At 52.4% G+C, this 17,423-nt stretch overlaps 1 protein-coding gene across 3 annotated transcripts; it reads right to left on the bottom strand.

Annotated features, from left to right (window-relative positions):
- Positions 1-638: 638 nt before the first annotated feature.
- On the bottom strand, positions 639-16,885 carry TMEM11 (transmembrane protein 11). 3 transcript variants are annotated; one of them, XM_063799691.1, is made up of 3 exons: positions 16,376-16,774; positions 13,349-13,509; positions 639-1,523 (listed from the first exon to the last, which is right to left on the bottom strand). In XM_063799691.1, the coding sequence occupies exons 1-3, from the start codon at positions 16,673-16,675 to the stop codon at positions 1,007-1,009; spliced, it is 978 nt and encodes a 325-aa protein (XP_063655761.1). In that variant the 5' UTR covers positions 16,676-16,774; the 3' UTR covers positions 639-1,006. The 3 variants fall into 3 exon arrangements, with proteins under 3 accessions (XP_063655761.1, XP_054526959.1, XP_003315618.1); XM_054670984.2 differs by having other exon boundaries at positions 13,218-13,509; positions 16,376-16,567; XM_003315570.7 differs by lacking the exon at positions 13,349-13,509 and having other exon boundaries at positions 16,376-16,885.
- Between the last annotated feature and the right edge of the window lie 538 nt (positions 16,886-17,423).

Here is a 17,423-nt window from a genome sequence, read left to right as displayed (position 1 = left end):
GGATTTTATGTGTGGTCCAAGACAATTCTTTTTCCAATGTGGCACAGGGAAGTCAAGATTGGCCACCACTGCCTTAGAGGAAATGTGGCAGGTGACACAATCTACCTTCTGGTGTGAGGGAGAAGCACCGGCTTGGCTCCTGTGGAACAGCGAGCACTGAGGCCAGGGGGTGCTTCCAAGATTGCTCCGAGGGCTCTTCTGTCAGCCTAGGGCAATGGGTTAATAAACTCATGGTCCACAGCAGGAAGAGTTTTGGTGCTTCAAAGAAAACACAGGTGTTCAGATCTCTGAAGAGCGATCCTAGAGCCCAGAGTTCCCCACGTGAACCCAAGTGGACACCCAAAGGCCTCCAAGCCTCGTCACCTTATCCTACCATGTTCCTGAACAGCATGGTGGCAGTGCTGGCCTTCGGAATGATGAGGCCAAGGTGAGCCAGGAGACTGCTCCTGGGCGGGGTTTGGCCCCAGGACTACCTTGGATCTAGGCTTGTCGTCGCTGTAAGTGGTAACACTGGACCGCAGCTAGGAGCAGGGCAGGGTGGCTACCACGGCACCTGCTCCTTCCATGTGCAAGCCGCCACCCAGAGCAGATGTGCAGCAGCAGCTGCGGGCAGTCATGGAAAGAGAGAACAGCGGGAGTTGAAATTCTCATAATTTTAATGATCAATAGCTTCTGGTGGGCTCTGGATGGTACAGTTAAACAATAGACTTAAAGACCTCCCCCAAAGCACGTCCACACCCCCTCGGCAGCGTCTGCCTCCATCAGCATTCCACTGCCCAGTCGGACTTCCACAGCCTCAGACCCCCCTCTTGGGTTATGGAAATCCACATCTTAGTGTAATGAGCTGAAAAACCCTGGGTACACCCGTGATGTTATTTTTTAAAAATAACAAATATTAAGCCAAACACCTTCCCAGGCTCTGCTGCCTCACAGAGTGTGGCGATCTGAATACTCTGTTGTCTCTTGTGGGCCGGGTGGTTTTGCTTCGCTCCCTGTTCTACTGAAATCATACGGCATAGAGTTCGTAAATCTTCTTTACACAGTACACCAGGGCGGCCAGTGCTATCGTGTTGTGCAGTCTCTTTCTGTGCAGGTCGTCCTTCCGGACCAGCACCACCGGGGTGGAGGAGGTGAGTGTGTGCAGAGGCAGGCGCGACAGTTTATAGGCGTCGTACTCCACTTGGTACTTGCAGCAAGGGTCAAACTGCCAGGAGATCCCATAGAGGGTGCAGCAGGCCAGGCTCAGCACACCAGCGGGCAGGGAAATGTAGTGGGAATAATCTAAGGGCAGCGCCAACGGGGTGAAGAGGCAGGCGGTGCCCGCCAGCACGGCCGTCTTGTGCAGGCAGTTGCCCACGGTGATCCAGCGGGCTGTCTCGTCGCCAATGCGAGTGGGCTCAATCACAATGTACTTGTACTGGGCTTCCAGGGCCTGCTCCAGCTCGTACTCAAACTGGTCTTGGGCATTCTCCCCATTGTAGATCTCATGCACAATGTAGCAGTCTGTGGCCGACAAGCTCACCCTTTTGATGGAGGGGGCAGGAAAGGGAGAGAGAGAGAGACAGGATGATTAGGCTGAGGAGCACTTAACTGTGTTTCAGCGCTGGGGGAGGTCTGAGCCTGCACTGCGGAGAGCACATCTCACTTGGGTCCTCATCTCCTTTAAATCCCAACACAAGATAATCAGTAAAAAGGATTTTTCCTGAAAATAGTGAAATAAAGCTGGGTGCGGTGGCTCACACCTGTAATCCTAGCACTTTGGGAGGCCGGGGGGCGGATCATGAGGTCAGGAGTTAGAGACCAGCCTGGCCAACATGGTGAAACCCTGTCTCTACTAAAGATACAAAACAAAATTAGCCAGGTGTGGTGGCGCGTGCCTATAATCCCTGTAATCTACTCGGGAGGCTGAGGCAGGAGAATCACTTGAACCTGGGAGGCGGAGCTTGCAGTGAGCCGAGATCGTGCCATTGCACTCCAGCCTGGGTGACATGGCGAGACTCCGTCTCAAAAAAAAAAAAAAAAAAAAAAGATATAAAAAGGCAGGAAAAGCAGTGCCTTGACGTTTAAAATGACAAACACAGGCCTGGTGGTTAGCCTAAGGCTGTGGACCAACTGATCTGAGTCAGCAAAGGAGCCTAAAGGGGAAAGAACAATTCGGCACAGAATCACAGGAGCACACACGGCAGCAGAGGGCCAACAGCCTGAAAGCCGTTCTTAGTTAATCAGGGCAACTGCAAGAGGATTCTTCACTGGAAACCACAGACCTCAGGACAGATAATGCTAAGCCCTTGCCCTCCGCACGGTTCCTAAGTAGTCATCCTGGGCCTGCAGAACAGAGGCAGAAAGGAAGAGCTTTGCCTTGGGCGAATGAAATCCAAACTCCTTTGGCTCTCCTGGAGGCCAGGCTGCACAAGCCCTGGGTGCCCTTCCTGGGCCGGCAGCAGCCCCCAGCTCCTCCCCGCTGCGGAGGGGAGAAGAGGAGACCCAGGACACCAGCCCACTGCATAGGAAAAGCGACCCTTTCCCTGAATTAGGAAAAGACAACGCTTCAAGAACAGTAGTGGGCTCCAAATTTAGTAAGCAGGAGGGTCAACTGAGGGGCTTCAAAACATCCAGCCCAGCAATGCCACCGATTCTGGCCCTGTAAGCCCAGGCCCCTGCACCACCGGCAAATGCCACTCATTTGCATAAGAAACACTGCCACGGAGACCACACAAGGGGCTTTCCCCCTGGGACTGGGGATGCATGTCATGACCCCAACCAGCAGGAGAGTAATCCACCACACGGAAGGCTCAGCTCTGCAGCAAGGCCAGACGGCAGCCCGGCTGCAGCCCCAGCAGTGACCGTGGGCCAAGCTGCATTTCAGGCAGTCTGGCTTTTCTTGGTTTCAGGCCTCTGCGGTACAAATTTCCCACCCAAAGCAGAATCTTCTTCACCTGTGGCGGGCAGGCCTGAAGACAGGGCTATCCATGCCTTGTCATCTTTCCTTGGCTGGTTTCAGCTGAGACAGATCTCTCTCAATCTCCGCACCGTCACCCCACATCCTACTTTTCCGTTATCTGCTCATCTGCAAGAAGTCTTTATCTGGGCCCTGACGGGGACACTGCTAGACATAGCTCTTGAGGCTGGATCAAGTTTTCCAACTCATGGCTCCCAAGGCTGCACAGAGCCATGTTCTGTCTCATGCCTCAGAGAAAAGCTGCCCCTTCCCTCAGCACACCCTGGTACCCAGGATGGTCAGACCCATCTGACTAAAGGACACAAGGCTCCAGGGACCTGCTGGTCACTGCTCCCCTGCTGGAGTCCATGCCCTTCCAACTGGGAGGCTCTGGAACACTGTACCAGGCAACACAAGGGTTAATGTGGCCCATCTACCTGAAGCTCCGAATGTGCCTGACAGGAACTAGCTTCCTTTCGTGGCTAACGAGAAGCACAGCCCTCAGTGTGCACAGACGCGAAGGTCCCGTCTGCCCAGCCTGTCCTGGCAGGCACACCTGGCTGTGGTGCAGAGAGTCATGGGGAGCTGAGCCACCTGGCCATTGGCCGTAATATGGGAGTGACGAGTGAAGATATTCGTAACAAGCCACCCCAGAACCTCAGCCCAGCATGAAGGTAACTCCCTCCAGCCTCCTTCAAAGATGGAGCAATTCCAAGTGAAGGATGGTGGAAATTGGACTGTCGGCAAACTTCAAGGAAAAAGAACAGGCAATCGTAGTTCTTCCTACTACTGAGACTCCTCCCAGCTCAAAGCTTTCAGCAAACAAATAAGCAAACCTAACAGGCAGGGTTGCATTCTGGTTGGATAAACAACTAGTTAACGATCTCATGTGGCCACATTAAAGATGAAAGTCATTGGTAATGGGCTGACTGTGCCCCCAAGCATGGGGACCCTAACCCCGCCCCCAGGTGGGAACCACTTTCATAAAAGGCACTGGCTTGGACTTGGGCAAACGGAACTCTTTATCCTGAAAAAGTCACTGTAACTAAGCTGGGCTAAGGCAAAGCCTCCTAATTCAATCATAGGCCCTAATTAAACGGCATGCACTGGGGAGAAATCAGTTCCCTGAGGGTGGGACAAGAGCCTCCTAAACATGGGTTGCTGCCAAGCCGCCTGTGACTGTGTGCCAGTGTCACGGCTGCCTTGCCAGGGATGAACTGATGAGCTGTTACTGTAAGAGTGCACGAGCAGCTTATGAAATGGGGAAAGGAGGGTTTTCCTTCTAAAGTTCTCGGTGGAGTTTTTCCATTTGGTCTTAGAGGAGAGGTAAGGGAGAGGCCAGCTGTTACTCCCAGGTAGGATTCAACAGTTTTTATTTTTGAGACAGGTTCCTGCTCTGTCACCCAGGCAGGAGTGCAGTGGTGTGATCTCTGCTGATGGCAGCCTCGACCTCCCAGGTTCAAGAGATCCTCCCACCTCTGCCTCCCGAGTAGCTGGGACTATAGGTATGTGCCACCACGCCTGGCTGCCTGGCTAATTAAAAAAATTTTGTTGTACAGATGGGGTTATGCCATGTTGCCCAGGCTGGTCTCGAACTCCTGGGCTCAAGTGTTCCACCCGCCTTGGCCTCCCAAAGTCCTGGGATTAACAGGCATGAGCTACCGCATCCAGCCAGATTCAGCATTTTAGAAGCTACCTACAGCAAACAAGCACACCCAAAGCAGGGTCTTCACTGGCGCTGGAAGGCTGAAGGCCGAGCAGTGCCCCCACGTGCTCAAATGAGAAATGAGTGGTGGTGGCGCAATGGGCTGGCTGTGGCCCTGGCTGTGCGGGGAGGGGCGGGGCCTCCACTCTCAGGTGGGAGCACTCCTGGCCAAGAGAACTCCCTTCTGGTCTCAAGTCCATCAGGCAACAGGAGCAGAGAGGCCAGATAACAAGGTAGGGGTGGAGGGCCAAATCGTGTCCCAATCTTGAGACGGAAATGGAGTTGCTTCCAAGTCAGCTGTGCATCCTACTGACTGTCAAAGCCAGGCCAGGGACACCTTGGGGCGGGCACCAGAGGCGGGCTTCCTCCCTCAGGAACACTCAAAGCAAAAGGGAGGTGTCAAGCTGGGGTTACACAATGTTCTCGCCAACACCCAAATCCACCCTAGTGCGGTACCTTTCTCTGCCCAGCAGGCCAGCGCCATCCTGAATGTAATGAAAACCACTGTTGGTCCCACAGAGGAAATTCCAGTGGAAACCCCGGTCCTGGAACCGACTGCCCCATCTGGAAACACAGCAGCGGGCAGATCCCACCCCCTCACCCCCTCCGGCCCCCCTGCAAGCCCAGCTGGCACCCACATCCACCCAGACCCCTCTGCAGGCTCCATCGCTTGCTGGGACGGATGGGTGGGTGTGTCCACGAGTCCCAACCAGCCTGGAAGCAGCCAGAAGCCAAGGCCCTCCAGGCTCCCTCCCACCTCACTGCTGTTGCCAGGTGTGGCCCGCCCCCCAGCACAGGGAGTGAGGAGACTGGGCATCCTCTGCCCTCGGCTGTGGGCAGTCCTGTGAATGACACAGCCATAAGCAAGCACGTGGACATGGGGGCACTCGTCAGCACACATCCTGAGATGGTGGCATGGGTCTGCCCCCACCTGCCTGTCAAACCATGGCCCCGGCCTCCTGCAGCCTCGGCGTCTTCATATGGGCCGGGCACTGTTGCTGCCCACTGTCTAAGACACCTATCCACAGCGGAAACACAAAGGGCATAAGCCACACTGCCTTCAAACAAAGGCAGGGTCCTGCACAACGGCGCTGAGGCCAGAGGCTCACCAATTCTGCTTTTAAAGCCAGTTAGGCAAAGGGAATCTCGGTTTCCACTGGAAAAGGACAACACGTGAAGTCTAGGGAAGTGGATTTCTAGGATTCTATAAGGCAACAGACCCTATATGGAGACGGCAAGGTTCAAACCAAAACACACACAGATGCACCCAAAGCTGCAGGATCCCTCTGTTGGAGCTCACCCGGCCATGACCAGGCAGTCAGCACTCCAACTTCCTGGTACACTGGTGGGAGTGGGGTGCTGTCAGTGCAGACACAGGTTTTTTAGCTGTCACTGCTGGGCCCTTGGGTTCAGGTCTGCACTGCTGACAGGGACTGCTGGACTTCTCTTACTTCAGAAATTCGTGGCCATGACCAGGTGCGGTGGCTCACGCCTGTAATCCCAGCACTTTGGGAGGCAAAGGTGTGCAGATCACTTGATGTCAGGAGTTCGAGACCAGCCTGGCCAACATGGTGAAACCGTCTTTACCAAAAATTAGCCAGGCGTGGTGCTGCACACCTGTAATTACAGCTACTCAGGAGGCTGAGGCACAAGAATCACTTGAACCTGGGAGGCAGAGGTTGCAGTGAGCCAAGATTGTGCCACTGCACTCCAGCCTGAATGACAGAAAGAAAAAAAAGAAAAAGAAAAAAGAAACTGCCGAGTACTCCCAGGAGACAGCCACGTCCAGCCAGCTCCTGACCACCCAGCAGCCACCCGTATATGGCTTGCTTCTGCTTGTGGGTCAAACAAAACCTAATGAAGGAAAGAACCCAGTCAGAAGGTTGTCTCAAACCACTGCAGAGCATCACCAGCTGCCCCCTAACTGGTAAGGCCATGGGCTTTAGGAACTGGGTGACCTGAACCCTGGTGCATGGGAGATCTTTTTTTTCCTTTTTTTTTTTTTTTAAATTATATGGACTTTTTTTTTTTTTTTTAAGTAAGAGCTAGTTGGAATCTTTTGAGCCCTGGGCTTCCTAAGGGACTGTATTTTTGCTTTTCATTGCAGGTGTGAAATGACCAGTAAGAGAGCAATTAATAGAGTCTATGTTTAAAAAAAAAAAAAAAAAGAAAGAAAAAGTAGCCAGGTGCGGTGGCTCATGCCTGTAATCCCAGCACTTTGGGAGGCCAAGGCAGGCGGATCACCTGAGATCAGGAGTTCGAGACCAGCCTGGCTAACACGGTGAAACCCTGTCTCTGCTACAAATACAAAAATTAGCTGGGTTTGGTGGCACGTGCCTGTAATCCCAGCTACTTGGGAGCCTGAGGCAGAAGAATTGCTTGAATGCAGGAGGCGGAGGTTGCAGTGAGCTGAGATCATGCCATTGCACTCCGGCGTGGGCAACGAGTAAAACTCCGTCTCAATAAAAAAAAAAAAAAAAAAAAGAAAAAGGTAGCAGCAGTAACAGCAAAGTCTCCAACTGAAAGCAAGTTCAGGGGAAAAGGCAGGGTTCAGAAGAGTGTTTACAGTATGCTATACGTAGTGTATTTTTAAAAGTCTCTGTTTGCTTTTATATGCACAGAACACTTCTGAAAGGATACACAAAGACCTGATTTTTATGACTGGTCACTAGGGAGGGAACTGAGGGGCTCAGGAAAGAAAAGGAAGGGAGGCTCTTTCTAGTAAATGACTTTTGATCCTTTTGAATCTGGCATGATCTCTGGTACTTAAAGATCACTGTCGGAAGTGGGTCTTAACATATGGAAGAAGAAAAGTAAAAGGATCAGTGTCATGATCCTAAACACATCATGCCAGCACTGAGGAAGCTTTGGATTCTCTGAGCCTTTAGTGCTGGGAGCAGGGGTCAGCCCGTTCCAGCACCTCAGGGGGACTGCTGCAGACACTGAATGGGACCGCCCTCTGCTGCCTCAGGATAGCTTGCAGGCACTCATAAAGTGGGCATCTTGAACTTCCTCCCTCAGCCTTCAACCAGAGGCAGCCTTCAGGCCCTCATCTCTCCACTTTTGAGCCCAACTCAATCAGCTCTCGCAGTCAGCAAAGGAATCCCCTGGCAACACTAGCATTCCAGTTAAAAGGCGGCCACAGTGAAAACTCAGCAGGGCAACTCCACGGCCCCTCTGGGATGTGGGCAGCCTGTGCCTGTCCCAGCAGCCACAGTCTGGAGGCGTCTCCCCAAAAGGCAAGAGCCGCACAAGAAGGTTCAGAGCAGGACTGTTCGGTGAGAGCAAAAGATGACAGGAGCGGGGAGAGCAGAATCGCACCTCCTCCATTAGTGACATGAATCAGTTCCAGTGGCCTGAGCCAGGGATACAATTCTCACACATTCTAAGGCGGCAGAGCTCAGGGATGTGCCACTGAAAGCCAACTATAAGGACAGCAAGGGTGCTGTGGTGCACTTGGGGCACAGGGTCTCCGCTGCAGGAGGAGGCAGGCCAGGGTAACGCTAGTTCTCTATCGCGCTGGGTGGGGAGCCCACACAACTATCACTTTGCCTTTTTTAAAGTGTGGTAAAATACACGTAAAATATACCACCGTAAGCACTTTTAAGTGTACAGTTCAGAGGCACTAAGCACATGCACACTGATGTACCAACCATCACCACCATCCACCTCCAGGATTCCTTTACCTTCCCAAACTGAAACTCTACCCATGAAATGATCCCCCCATTCCCCACCAACCCCAAGCCCCTGCAAACTACCATTCTACTTTCTACCCCAATGAATCTGACTATACAAGTACTTCATACAAGTGGGATCATATATAGTATATGCCCTTTTGTGTCTGGCTTATTCCACAGAGCATAACTAGTCTTCAAGGTTCATCCATATTGTAGCATGTATCCGAATTTTCTTCCTTTTTAAGGCTCAGTAATGTTCCACCGTATGCATAAACCACATTTTGTTAATCCATTCATCTGTGATGGACACTTCGGTTTCCACCACTGGCTATTGTGAATAATGCTGCTATGAACATGGGTGCACAAACATCTCTTTGAGCCCCTGCTTTTTTTTGGGGGGGTATATATACCCAGAAGTGGAACTGCTGGATCATATAGCAGTTCAATTTTTTAGTTTTTTTGAGGTATCTCTATACTGTTTTCCAGAGCAGCTGCACCATTGTACATTCCCACCAGCAGCGCACAGGGGTTCCCATTTCTCCATATCCTCACCAACACTTGTTATTTTCCGTTTTCTTTTCTTTTGAGGCAGTCTCGCTCCATCGCCCAGGCTGGAGCGCAATGGCGCTATCTCGACTCACTGCAACCTCCGCCTCCGGGGCTTAAGCGAGTCTCCTGCCTCAGCCTCCCAAATAGCTAGGACTACAGACATGTGCTGCCACGCCCAGCTAATTTTTGTATTTTTAGTAGAGACAGGGTTTTCACCATGGTGGCCAGGCTGGTCTCGAACTCCTAAGTGATCTGCCAGCCTCAGCTTCCCAAAGCACTGGGATTACAAGTAAGAGCCATTGTACCTGGTCTCATTTTCTTTATTTTTATTTGTTTATTTATTTTGTGGAGACGGAGTTTCACTCTTGTCACCCAGACTGGAGTGCAGTGCACAATCTCGGAGCACTGCAACCTCTACCTCCTGGGTTCAAGCGATTCTCTTGCCTCAGCCTCCCAAGTAGCTGGGATTACAGGCACGTGCCACAACGCCCAGCTAACTTTGTATTTTTAGTAGAGACAGAGTTTCTCTATGTTGGCCAGGCTAGTCTCGAACTCCTGATCTCAGGTGATCCCAAAATGCTGGAATTACAGGCATGAGCCACCATGCCTGGCCTGATTTGTATTTTTTAATGGCACCTTTACTGAGATAGAATTCACAGAGCAACTCCCCCATCGGAGGTGAACGATGAGGTGGCTTTCCCAAAGTTGTGCAACCAATAGCACAACTGATCCTGGTGCATTTTCATCATCTCAGAAAGAAACCCTGTACCAATTAGCGGTCCCTTCACATCTCCCCAGCCCTCCCCAACCACCAGTCGGCTTCCCAACTCTCTGGATATGCCAATTCTGGGTATTTCATTTAAATAGAATCCTGTAACGTGGTCTTCAACAACTGGCTTCTTTCATTTTGCATTATGTTTTTAAGGGCCATCATGCTGTGGCATGTTTATTACTTTTCACATATTGTAAACATAACTTTTGATGTGTTTAACATATAACTTTAAAAAATCTAAGATAAGGCTGGGCATGGTGGCTCACGCCTGTAATCCCAGCACTTTGGGAGGCCGAGGCGGGCGGATTACCTAAGGTCAGGAGTTTCAGACCAGCCTGGCCAACATGGTGAAACCCCGTCTCTACTAAAAACACAAAAATTAGCCAGGTGTGGTGACAGGCGCCTGTAATCCCAGCTACTCAGGAGGCTGAGGCAGGAGAATCGCTTGAACCTAGGAGGTAGAGGTTGCAGTGAGCCAAGATCACACCACTGCACTCCAGCCAGGGGGACAAGAGCGAGACATTGTCTCAAAAGAAACAAGAAAATAGATCAACAGTGGTTTTCTTTGGATGGTGGCCTAATAGGTGACTTGTCAATTTCTTCATGCTTTTCTATATTTTAAAAAAAAAAGTGTTTCTTTTTTTTTTTTTTTGAGACGGAGTCTCGCTCTGTCGCCCAGGCTCAAGTGCAGTGGCGTGATCTCGGCTCACTGCAGGCTCCGCCTCCTGGGTTCACGCCATTCTCCTGCCTCAGCCTCCAGAGTAGCTGGGACTACAGGCAATCGCCACCACGCCTGGCTAATTTTTTGTATTTTTAGTAGAGACGGGGTTTCACTGTGTTAGCGAGGATGGTCTCAATCTCCTGACCTCGTGATCCGCCCACCTCGGCCTCCCAAAGTGTTGGGATTACAGGCGTGAGCCACCGCGCCCGGCCAAAGTGTTTCTTTTATAACAGGAAAAATAATTATAAACTTATTCTTAAAAAGAAAAATTCTGTTCAACCCTATATCCCTTGAGGTAAAGGGACCAGATACCCGTGGGAGGGCCTCCTTCCACTGCCAAGAAGAGCGGGAGGTGGCTCACTTCCTGCTCCAGAACCTTCTCGGTGTCCATGAAAGGCAGAAGTCTGGACGCGGGCAGCTTCTCATGGCTGAGGTGTCATGCTGGTGTGTACCTGTAGTCCTGCCCAAAAAGAGGAGGACAGTTCCAGCTCCGTTTCCCTTGAGCAAACACTGGCTAAGCTGCCAGGCCAGCCACCATCACCTTCCCAGTTCTGAGAGACCCAGCAGAGGCAATTCTGAGTGGAAGCATCCACATTAGGCCCCTTCTTGGAGTGGGGCCCGGGCTCACAGGCAGGCCTGAAGCTCCATGAGGGCAGAGGCTGCATTTTCATCGTAGTTTCCCCAGCACTGGGCCTGAATGTAACAGGTTCCCAAAAGACACAGGTTGGAGGGACATTTGTAATGATTACAGGCATGAGCCACAGGAGTCACAGGAGGAGAAAAACAATTATGGTTATTAAGAGAACTGGTACCAGAAAAGTCAACCCATCCGTCAGGCTGCTTTTCACTTAGTGAAAGGGTCACTTGATCACCTATGATACAGGAGGTGCTGGGCTGGACCTCCACCTGCTTCTGCCTAATTAAGCCCTGCTTCTTTGGGACCCACAGAAAGCAGAGGACTGAAGCAGTGAAAGCCCGTGCCCCAGACTCAAAGGCACGGGCATGCGGCCCCACGGCCTGAGGACGGCTCCCACAGGCCAAGGAACTTTCACAGGACACCCAGCCCTTTCGTCTGCTTCAGAGGACACTTTCCTACTCTGCGCACTGGTAACTGAGCAGCCCTTCTATCTGGGGAGCCGGAACACGGCGCACCGAGTGTGGGAGTCGAGAGGGTGGATTCAAGTTCCCTCTCGGCTGCCTACTGGCTTTGTGTCCTAGGGCAAAACACCCGGCCCCTCTGAGCCAGTTTCCCGTGTTGTCAAACGGGGCCAGAGGCCCTGGCTCTCCCAGAGGACTGCAGTGAAGATGGGAACAGTCGCCAAGCACTGCCCCTCTGCCTAAGGCACATGTGGCTGTTGAAATTTAAATTAATTAAAATTAGACATCTTAAAAAATTCAGTTCCTGGCCGGGCACAGTGGCTCACGCCTGTAATCCCAGCACTTTGGGAGGCCAGGGCGGGTGGATTCCTTGAGCCCACAAATTTTAAGACCAGCCTAGACAACATGGTGAAAACTCTGCCTCTACAAAAAATACAAAAATGAGCTGGGCGTGGTGGTACATGCCTGTGGTCCCAGCTACTCGGGAGGCTGGGGTGGGAGAATGGTTTGAGCCAGGGAGACGGAGGTTGCAGAGATCCGAGATCACACCACTGCACTCCAGCCGGGGTGACAGAGCCAGACCTGTCTCATAAAATAAATAAATAAATGAAACCTCAGTTCCTCAGAGCCACACGTGGCTAATGGCTGCCCTAATGGACTGCAGGGACACGCCAGGAGTCTGTCATGCCAGAAACTCCTACTGGACAGCCCTGCTCTGAAGAACTGTTATGACTACTACATGGCTGTCAGCTTTTCCTGAGAACTGTGCCCATAAAGTGGCTGCTGGCACCAGGGCGGAACACCGTGGCAGTCAGGAGGTTCCCGGGTGCGCTCGGTCATGGAGTGCTGCCCAACTCCACCCCCCGCACCTCGCTCATTGAAGAACAGGTGCACACCGACAAGCTGGGGCAGAGGAGCCACCTCCCCACCTCCGTGGACCCAGGCGCAGCCCTCCCCTCTTCAGAAAGGGGAGCCTTCCCTGGAACATGACCTAAAGGACTGAACCACTGAGACACAAATTAATGCACTTGGAATCCAGGCTGCTTGAGTGAACCAAGGAAAACAGAAATTCTTGTAAACTTGAAGGCACATCAATACTGAAGAGGATGAACCCCATCCTTACCTACGAATCCAACTTCTGCGGCCAGAACATGTGGCTTTGCCTTTGTTAAAGAGCTGAGCAGAACCCCACAACCAGTGGCTAAACCCCCACACACTTGGGTGCAGATCCCGTATCTGCTCATCTCATCCCAGCCAGAAGGAAACAAAAACTCCCGCCACACACAAAAGCAAGCATGGAGTCTTTCAAGAGAGATTAAATACTCCCAAACCCTGAGAGTCTAAAAGGGAAGGATCAGATCAGAAAGCGAAGCTGTCACCCCGGGACCATGACCCAACCTGCCCCCGGGGCCTGTGCTCCATCTGCTCACTGGATGAACGTGTAAGGGCCACCTGGGACCAGGCACACCTGAGTTCACAAAGAAGAGGACAGGTCCTGGGGAATAAAGCATGGCAAGGAAAGCCATGAAAGTCAGCCCTGGGAACTGGCTGCCTATAAAATGCTGGAGCAGATGGCCGCGCAAGCCAGGGGAGGGGCAGGCCACAACAAATAACTTCGCGCTAAACCTGAACTTTTAGCCCCGTGCATCTGGCCCTCTGCACACCCCAGGTTGCCTCATATCATGCTCAGAAGCAGATCAAGTACATCTTCATGTGATTATAAAAACAGGAACTCAAGAGCACACAGCTATACTCACATTCCAACAATCACGGAGGGCTCTGGGAGGTTCAGGGGCCCTGAGAGAGTGAAGCCGAGCAGCCCAAGTAAGACAGGCAGGGCTGTCTGTGAGCTGGTCCGGGCTGGCACACGGTGGCAGAACACAGATACCTGCACTGTGCTTTCCTAGATGGGCAAGTGTGTCTCAAAGACGCCGACAGGACAAGTGGCAATCTGTTTGATGTGCTCGTTGCCAGTGTGCTGAATTTTGGACAAGAATTCAGGTTACAGCTCAGAGTCTGATGTTCTTCATTACAAACACTGTTGGTTCCCTAGATTTAATGGAGTGGAGAGAAAAATCAACATGCAAGCACTACCATTTTGCTATTTCCACCCCTCCTATTTTAGTCGAAACCAGCACTGTCCATATCATAACTTTCTGCAGTGATGGAAATGTCCTCCACCTATGCTGTCCAATATGGTAGCCACAGGCCAGAAGTGGCTATTGAGCACTTGAAATGTGGCTAGTGAGACTGAGGAGCTGAATTCTTCATTTTACTTAATTTTAATGAATTTAAATGTAATTGCCACATGTAGCTGGTGACTACTGAACTGCTGTGTTAATTCAGCACTAATTCTAGAGCTGTGGTTCTAGACTCAACAAGGTAAAGCAAGAACCCACACGCTACACGTGCTAAACTGGACCATCCAACACACAGCGCCAGCAGTAATACTGCAGGCAGTCTGGCACTGGGTGGGACCTTTAAGTACAATGCATGCTTCAGAGTTGGTAGCTGCTGGCAAATCTGGCAAGTGTGCCCAAAGTGTCACTCTGTTCTAGCCCCTTCCCCAAACCAGATAATGTTTCCCTCAGCTTCAGCAAAAGCAGATGCTAACCAGGTGTGAGCAGCAATGGGAGAGAGCACTCGTATAACATGGAGCTGAGATTTGAGTCAGCACGAATGTGACATGGAACAAAGTCATTTTAGAGAGCCATAAACAGCCTACTTCAGTCATAAGAGCCAATAATACACTCAGATCTCATAATCTAGAGTGCTGGGCCATCAGCTAATCCGCCCTGCCCCACCTGAACAGTCATCACCAACTGAGCAGGAATGGAGGGATGCCCAGAAGTCAGCTCGCTAGCCCCACAGCGGGTTATGTTTCCATCCCCTGCTCAGCATGGGAAGAGCTTAGGGAAGCTGGGCTCGGGGAAATGACTCTTCCAACAGAACCTGGCTAGGGGTTTACAGCAAGAGCAAACAGAGAGGTAGTCTCCACCCATACCACGTTATCTAGGAGAGTAGATGGTGACATCCAAACTACAAAACCAAATGCCACATTCCTGCTGACACACAACATCTGCGTGTGTGAGTAGAGCCTTCAGTTCCAGGCCAAAGGTGCAACCTGAACACCTACAGAGACCAAGCAGGCAAATGCATTGAGTCAAGCTGACAGGTGATTTGAGTCAAGCTGTCAGGTGATTTGAGTCAAGCTGTCAGGTGAGGAACCAAGAACTGGAACCAAGCACTTGTCCCGACCAAAAAGAGTCAGCCACTACCCAGCTTTTCAGGGAGCGTTTTATATGAAATCTGCTGGCAACTAATTTAAATTCTCTTAAAAACTGTTGAGGTTCAACAGTCAAGGACTGGATCCAGCCTATGCACTGCTAATTTGCAGATCCATTTTGAATAAACACTTGTCTCAAGCCAAAGCAAAAACAATTCTCAGCATCTATTTTCTTAGATCAATAAAAGCTTAACCTGTGCTGGCAAGGCTCCTGTTCCCTGCCTGAGGCATCCCTATTCGGCTCTTTTCAGTTGCTTTTAGTCCAACAAGAGGGCGTATGTTTCTAATACTTTGTTTTCTAAACAGGTTATTTCGTATTACTGTTTGCATTGAATATCTTGAAAATGTTTGCTAGTTTTTAAGAGCATCTGAAAACCATTGAGGTAACTTATTTAAATGGTCCAATCTAAGAAATACCAGGCGGGAGTTAGAAAAACAAAAGTGTGTTTACCACTGCTTTTCCAAGGAAGAGGAAATGCAGAATGGGCAACGTTGGATAACTGGGCTAAAGAATAAAGTGCAAGCAAGCTAAAGGATTCTATCACAACTGCCAAACAGGAAGAATCTTCCCAGCTGGGAAAGCCATCTGTAAGCAATAGCAATGAACACGGGATGGAATCAGTCACAGAAAAGGAATAATAAAGAGTAGTTGAGAGGAAGATAACTTTTCTGTTAGACAATCCTCACCAAAAAGACGGGGAGGGGGAGAACCAGCAAAACCAAAACTTTCCTTTTTTGCTGACCGCTGCTATAACAATCAAGCTTTAGCGGACAGTTAATCCACGTGGCTCCACCAATACATCCTCTCCCAAATTTCTAGTGGCTGAACAGCTTCTAGTGGTTTCCACTAGCTGAAACTGCTTCCCAGATGCAAAAACTGCAACTTGAACATGAAACACGGAAACTACTCCAATCTCATCTTCTAGAAATCAGTTATTCAAATGGAGGTCCCTGTTGGAAGAAACACGCTCCTAGCTCCCTGCCCACACACCATTCATTAGGAAAGGTCACTTTAAAGGACTTCTACGGCAGGAGCGCTTGCACAGAACCATCCAAAAGTCTTCAGAATCTTCCCTCGAGGAAGTGGCCGGCTCTGGGCCCGGAAGAGACACATCTGGCGGGAGCTAAAGCTCCCTGGTAAACGTGCAGATCAAACTACCCCTGCCGCGGCCGGCCTGCTCTGTGAAGGCTTCCCCTTCTTTCTCTCTCCGGGGGCCCTGCCTTCCTCTACACGTCTGGGGCCGCGGCCGAGAAGGCCACGCGCGTGGCCAGGCGGGAAGGGTGCTTCAGCAGCCGATCGGCCCGCGGGCAGCTAGGCGGGTCCCTGAGGCCTGCGCTGGGCGCCAGTTCCTTTCAGCACGGCCCGGCCTCGGGCCCCGCCCCGCATGGCCGCTGCCTACCTTACTCAGTCCGGCTAACGCCCCTTCCCCTAAGCTCTCCGCCGAGGCCTTCGACCTCGCTCCCACCCGGATCCCGGATCCTCCGGAACTGGAACCCAGTATGCCTGGCGAGGGTAGGGGGAGCGCGGGGAAACCAGGGAAGGAAGGCTGCTGCAGCCCTCGGAGGCCGCGCTGGGCTCTCCGGCCGCTGAGCCGCCTGCACTGGGGGCAACAAGCCCTTGGATCTCACCTCTCTCGGGCGCTGCCGCCACTGCTGCCCGGGCCAAGACGCCTCCTTCCCCAAGCGGCCATCTTGGAGACACTCTGCTTGCCAACGTCTCGCGCCAAGGCGGCATGGGGAGAGCAGGCGGGCCGACGGGAAGTGTAGTCCGGACTGCGGTCCGGGGCCGCTCGGCAGGCGGAAGCCAGACCCGGCGGAACTACCGTGCCCACAAGGCAGCGCGCCGGAAGCCCCGCCCCCGAGGTCGCCGCGGCCCGTAGTCCTTCTGCGAGGGCGCGAGGACCCCAGGAGCAGTCCTGGTTCGGGCATTTTTGAAGAAACTGAGTTCCCGGCGTTCGCAGCCTGGGAGTCACAGGCGCCCACCCACCGGTAGGTCCTTGGGTTTCGAGAGCCAGTAGCTGAAGGAGAGAGGAGAGGCAAGTGCCTACAACTCCCAGAGCACCGCGCGGAGGCGCCCGGCCGCGCTGTCCTGGCCGCCAGGCCGCCTCTCCCGCTGGGGGCCGCCGCGCTGTCTGCGGGCCACTAGCGCCCGGCCCCTCCGCGTCGCCCCGCCTGCCCTTCACAGCCTTGGCCCATAAGGTCACCGAGGGGCGGGAGGCGCCGCCCGGGCCCTCCTTGGAGGCAGGCGCTGCTCCCGCACCATCCTCCCCCAGTTCTCTTAGACTCCGGGGTACTTTGGAGGCCGAGACAGACACGCTGTCCCTGCTGCCACGGAGGTCCCTGCTTGCAGGTGCAGGCTGTTAGAGGAGAGGGTCTGAAAACAAGAAAGGGGACTAGCTGTATGATAACTGCTTGAAGGAGAGAGGGCCCAGCGACAGCTTTGTTTTAGACAGGGCCTCCAGGCCTCTTAGACTCAGTCCCTGCCACGCACCCACTCCTGCTCTGGCCGCTGCGACGGCATAATCTCGGGATCTTTGAAGGCAGATGCGGGGCTAAACCATCCCACCTGACGGGAACCCTGCCACAGGACCCGACATATCCCTGTCTGGACACTGCTGTAACGAGTCAAAGTCAGGAAGGACTAACTGGAGCCCAGAGATTCCCAGGTGCTGCTGCC

The sequence above is a fragment of the Pan troglodytes genome, chromosome 19 (assembly GCF_028858775.2).
Source record: "Pan troglodytes isolate AG18354 chromosome 19, NHGRI_mPanTro3-v2.0_pri, whole genome shotgun sequence".
Lineage (NCBI taxonomy): Eukaryota > Metazoa > Chordata > Mammalia > Primates > Hominidae > Pan > Pan troglodytes.
This window is presented reverse-complemented; position numbering and strand designations above follow the sequence as displayed.